This window comes from Setaria italica, chromosome IV (genome assembly GCF_000263155.2).
Source record: "Setaria italica strain Yugu1 chromosome IV, Setaria_italica_v2.0, whole genome shotgun sequence".
NCBI classification, from domain to species: domain Eukaryota; kingdom Viridiplantae; phylum Streptophyta; class Magnoliopsida; order Poales; family Poaceae; genus Setaria; species Setaria italica.
Window position 1 is genome coordinate 25111309 of NC_028453.1, and position 5709 is coordinate 25117017.

The following is a 5709-nucleotide window of genomic DNA, read 5'->3' on the forward strand; positions in this document are numbered from 1 at the left end:
ACATACTCTTGTAACTTTCTAATTCACGGAAAAAGGCAATTTTGAGTCGATCTCATTCGAGTCTCATCCCGACCTCAGGGATATCCGACCTTTGCTCCGCCCCAGGGTCGCATATCCCTTGGGGGATATCAGGGGCTCCGGCCCAAGGCACTTGACGTATTCTCAAAACACCTTTTCTCCAAACCAACCCTCTTCCTAAACGTTTGGGTGTGAAAAGGGGAGAGTGCGCAAACAACGCTCAGGCAAGACTAATCGGACTGCTAAAAACCTACGCCCCAGCGGCTATGATGCCTTCGCTCATAAGCGCTTACTGACGCGCCTGACCCACATCCTAAACTTTCCAAACCCAAAAAACAAGAAAGAGGATCGAAATTTTTTTCCAACAATTTCATAGGAAAGGCCCCTGCGGCCACCACAAAATTAAGTTCAAAAGTTGACTAACATATTTACATTCTGGGACGCCTAAGCCCGATACAGCTAACCCGTCCTTTGATCTTCGGGCGGGACGGCTTCATCCTCCAGAAGCTTTGCCAAGGCCTCCGCTGGGTTGAGCACCGACGCGTCGATCTCGTCCAGCTCGACCTCGGAGTAGCCGGAGGCGTACCCCCCGCTCATTCTGACGAAGTTGATGCCGGAGTAGTGGGAGCCGAAGACGTCGAAGGCCCGCCTCACGCCAACATGGAGCGCCTCCAGAGCGATCTCGCGGGCCCACCGGTACGTCCCAAGGACACAAGCTGCCAACGAACTCGTCCCGTCCCCCTGCACCACGCCGAGGCTGTCGCAGACAACGTGGACCGCATCCTTCAGGTTGCCGTGCTTGGCGTGCTCCACGTCGAGGACCTCCCTCAGCCGGGTGAGTTCGTCTGTGAGGCCCATCCACAAAAAACCACCAAGTCAGAAACCATCACAACACCGCAAAAACAAAGGAAAGAGAGGAGCCTTACCTTTAGATTGAGTCTTCAGCTGACGCTCCTGGTCGAGCCCCTGGGCCACGGCGGTCTGAAGCCCTTGTACTCGCATGTGGAGCTGACTGACCTCTGCCCCGAGCTCGGCCGCTATCTTCTCGCCCTCGGCCTTCCGGGTCGCCTCAAAGTCCCGCTCCTTCCAAGCCTTTTGCCACTCGTGCGGATACGCTCGATGATTTTTTGGAGGGCCTCATGGTCCCCCTTCAGCCATGCGAGCTCCTCGGCATCAAGGCGGGCCTTCTCAGCAACAGCCTGGAACTCCTTGAGATCGAGGCGAGCCTTCTCGACAATGGCCTGGAACTTGTCCTCCGCCCACCGCGCGTCCTCCCATGCCGCCTGCTCGCGCCTGCGCAGGTCCTCGATGACATGCTGAGCGGCGGCAACCTGCGCAGTCAGCTCCCCGGTCCGTTGCCTCTCCACGGAGAAGCGATGCCAGAGCCCCCGCTCGAGCCGGAGGAAATCGGACTTTCCCCTGCTGCACTCCTGGAGGGCCTACAAAACAATTCATACTCAGCAACGGAGAGACGAGAGGAAAACAATCACCGGGGAGAACACCGTACCTGGCCACCGGGGACGACAACGCCGTCCAGCTCCCCTATCGCCGAAGACAGGGCAGTGCAGACATTTGCAAGCCCACCCTGCACCGCCTGCCACTTACCCCACTCCCCGATGTTGTCCAGCATGAAGAGGGGACTCTGCGGGTCCTCACGGAACATCCAGTGCAGGGTAGGCCCACGCCTCGCCTTGGGGATGGGGTTAACTGCGACAAGGGTGGAAGCCGCTTCGGCCGACCCCGACACCGCCGTCCTCGACACTGCCGTCGGGGCAGACGCCACCACCCCTGACGCCGCCGGCCTCGTCGACAACCCCGGCACATGCGTCGCCGTCTCCGTCGAAGTCGCCCCGGCCATCGACGACGCCGACGCGCGTCCCGCACTATCCCCCACCGCCACCGTCTCCGTCGCGGCTGCCGGAGCGGGTGTTCCTGTTCCCACCGCCTCCACGGCCTCCATCGCGGCTGCTGGGGCACGCGTCCCTGCCCCCGTTGCGGCCGCCAGGGCAGGCGTCCCAGCCGCCGCCGTCGCCTTCGCCGCGGCTGCCAGGGCGGGTGTCCCCGCCTCCACCGCCACCGTCGTCCCCGTCGCGGCCACGAGGGTGGATTTTCCCTCCTCCGACTCCGCCGCCGTCTACGTCGTGGTCGCTGGGGCAACTGCCCCCATCCCTGCCGCCGCCATCTCCGCCGTCGCCATCGGAGCCGCAGGCTCCTCCGCCTTGTCGTCGAGGTCTATCACCTCGCCGGTCGGAGGGACCCCAGAGGCAATGCCCTGTCCCGCAGGGTCAGCCGCGGGGGTAGAAGGCAGAGTAGGGGTCGGACCCTGCCTCGTGCCCGGCTACGACACCATTCCTCCGGTTGCCGCCGTAGGGGCCGCCTCCGCAGTAGGCTCCGCAGTCTCCCCGGCGACACTGCCGCTCGCCGCTGGTGGGGTCGCGGTTCGCCCTGCGGAAGTGGACGACACCCGTAGCGCCTTCTTCGGCGCCAAGAGCGGGACGAAGTCCCGAGGGGCGGCGCTGTGAAACAACAAACAACATCAACAAAAACGGCTCGATGCCAGGGAAGGAATAAGATGCGCGAGGAATTTCCACTTACACTCCCCTAGCTCGAGAACGGCGGGCGGGTTTCACCTCCGAGCTCGACGTCGACCCCGAGGCATCTGGCCGCGGCCGATTGCTACTACTCCTCTGCTTGTGGGACGCAGGCAGAGGGTCAGGGGTCAGCTCCGTCAACTCCCGAGGTGCGTCCCGCACCGACCCCTGGGGCGCGGCTCCAGAGCTTTGCGGAGTCGAGTCCTGGGCGGGCGGTCTGCTCGTCTTGTTCCCCGCGGCCGTTTGGGGGTGCTGCTCCCAGATGACGAGCGCGCCCGGCTGGGGGGCCAGAACGAACTCCTCCTCCTCCTCCTCCTCCTCCTCGTCTTCCTCCTCTTCCTCCTCATCATCGTCGTTGTCGTCGTCCGACATGACCTAGCCCCGCCGCCGCCGTTGGAGCTCCTTGGTGGCCTTCTTTTTCTTCCTCGCTGTCTCTTTGTCCTTGCACCTGTTCTACTTCTCGGCGAGGAGGCGGTTCTGCTGCTTCCGCTCAGCGTCCTCTGGCACCGACGGGCGCGAGTCCATGATGTTGGTTATGTGGCCATGCTTACACGAGAACTCCGTGTCAGAACAACGAACCAAGACATGCAGGAAAAAAGAACGAGAGTGCGAAGTCCTCACCAGCTCGATGAAATTCTCGTCCGGGCGCATCGGAGGGTGATCGGGCACTGGGTAATCGGCATCCTTGTCGTCCAGCGCCTCCCGGACTCGCTGCCGGATCTCGGTGGCGGCAAGCGCACCCGTCGCAAGGATGGTACCCTCGGTCGGCGCGCTGGGAACCATCTCAGCGAGCGAGCAAACCCGGAGCATCAGCGGCGCCACCCTCCGAGCATGGTACGCCCCGATGACTCTGGCCCCGGTCAGCCCCTTTTCCTTCAGGTGGTCAATGGCCTGAAGCAAACCGGCGATCTGCTTCTTCTCCTTCTCCACCGGGCCGTACGACCACAGCTCCGGAGCCGCTTCGATAACGCAGCCGGTGAACGTCGGCAAGGGGGAGTTAGATTAGTTCTTCACATAGAACCACTGCTGATGCCACCCCTTGTGGGACACCGCGGTTGTTGTTGTCAAGATTAGCGGGTCAAGACTTAGACTAGTAAATTTCTTTTATGCGCGTAAGGCTTCGGATGGTGGCGTGAGAAACACGGGATTTAGATTGGTTCGGGCAAAGGAACGCCCTATATCCAGTATCGGGAGGTGCTCGTGTTGCCCACGCGGGGTTCTGTAGTAGGGGTTACAGGAGTGCGAGAGAGGGAGCTGATCCCAGGTCTCTTGGGTGTGCAATGATGCTCTAAGTGGGTGTGAGTGTGTTCTGTTCGCTTTTTTTTTGTCCCCTTGTCTCAGGCCCCCGATTCTCCTTTTATAGCGCAAGGGAGCCACCGGGGTTACAGGTGAGACCAGGTGTCACGGGGAGTAAGAGAGACAAACAAAGCTAAGTAAAATACAACATAAGGAGAGGGACCAAGTTCCAGGGCCACCGCCCCTCGCTCCGGCCTCCGGCTCCTGTCAGCGCGTCCGTCGGGAGAGGACGGCTTCCTCCAGATCCTGTCGATGATCTCTCCGGTGGCCATTGCTACCGGGCATGATGATGATGTTCAGTCTTGGCGTCTGTGCCCGCCGGGGAGGATGGCCGATTTTGTTATCTTGCTGATCACCCGTGAGACGCGGGCATCGCGTCCCTATCATCAGGAGTGCGGGGCGTGAGAACGAGCGGAACGCCCTCCTGTGCCGGACGGCGCGGGCCATGAGTACCCTATGGCGAATCAGAGGGAGCCGCGGCCACTGTAGCTCGCACCGCACGGTCGCGCATGGGTACTTGTGACAGGAAGCATTGGGAGCGCCAGCTCCTTTCTGCATGCCAGGGCCGCGGCGCATTTATGGTGAGGTCGATAGGGGGGCCCACGAGATCCGCGCCCTGATCCTTCAATCTGCGCCCGAGGCAGATATTTGTCTTGTGGGCCCGAATGAGTCTGACCCCCGCGCCCAGGGTCGGGCGAGGAGGAGTTTATCGGCGGGGGTTGGGCGCTCCCGACCCTGGTCCCCTGGGTCGGGTGAGGCGGAGTTTAGTCTTCAAGGGGTCGGGAATGTCCAACCCCGGGACACCGGGTCGGGCGAGGCGGAGTGTGGCCTCTCCCTCCCGTATTGGGCCGATGACAGTCTGGTTTCCTTAAGTGGGCCTAGGCCTTTATGTTTTGTTGTTTCCATGGGCTTGGGGAGATCATTAATATTTTCCCCCAATAGTAGCCCCCGAGCCTGTGGTGGTGCAGGGACGCTCCTCCAGAGGCTGCTGTGATCGCCAGTATGGGATCCTCGCGGTTGATTTGGGACAGGAGGTGTTGTTCGGATGGCTTGACTGAGGGGATCAATTAGGCGATGCATCCTATGAGTGACTCAGCGTGGGAGGACTTCTTGTAGTTCCCTTCCGTCTGCGAGCCTTAAGTTGAGACCACCCGCATGGCCTTAGGTTGCGAGGCCAACCCCCGAGCCCCCGTGCGTTGCAGGGGACCGGTCGGGGGCTAGGTCGACTTTTGTTCGTTACCCCTCAAGTGTCCGTTCGCTAGGAAGGAGGGGGCGAGCCGTGCCACGCTATCCTCGTCGGACGAACCGTGGTGCTCGTTGAGCTACTAACGGGTTGATTCGAGTGGAATCCCGGTCCCCGTTCGGGGGGGTCCGGCTTTGGCCAAGCTGGTGCCGTACCCCAGGCTCCGGTTGGCCAGTTCATATAGTTCCTGAGTCCGTTCGGTCGGATCCGGGGGCTCATTGCCTTCCTTCGGGGAAAAACCATGAACTTTGATGCCGGTCTGGACTTGAATGTGAGATTGAGACGCCCTGGGCTGTCGCACGCTCGGGTGATGGTCGCTAGCGAACCCGTCTCTTCTCACCCCTCGCTCGGGGTTATCCTGAGGCGGCTGTCGAACCCGTGGCGGGCCAGCCTTTGAACCTCTAGATCGTAATGGGCCGTAGGGGCGTTTTCAGCCCCGTATCCCTTTTTACCTTTTGATGGGCCTTGGGCCGAATCGTAGCGGAGGTCGCGTCTTGGGCCGAACGTGGAGGATGTCGTGTACGTGTCTTCCGGGAGACGAAGTGGTGGAGGGCGCCGACC

The 5709-nt window shown here is 61.5% G+C and overlaps 1 protein-coding gene across 1 annotated transcript; it reads left to right on the plus strand.

Annotated features, from left to right (window-relative positions):
- The first annotated feature begins 1715 nt into the window (after nucleotides 1–1715).
- Nucleotides 1716–2540, plus strand: LOC105914221 (angiomotin-like). The gene has a single exon (XM_012845269.1). The coding sequence runs from the start codon at nucleotides 1716–1718 to the stop codon at nucleotides 2538–2540; it is 825 nt and encodes a 274-aa protein (XP_012700723.1).
- Nucleotides 2541–5709: the final 3169 nt, after the last annotated feature.

Coding starts and splice junctions, on each gene's coding strand:
- LOC105914221 (XM_012845269.1), top strand. CDS start 1,716: ATGGGGTTAACTGCGACAAGGGTGGAAGCCGCTTCGGCCGACCCCGAC.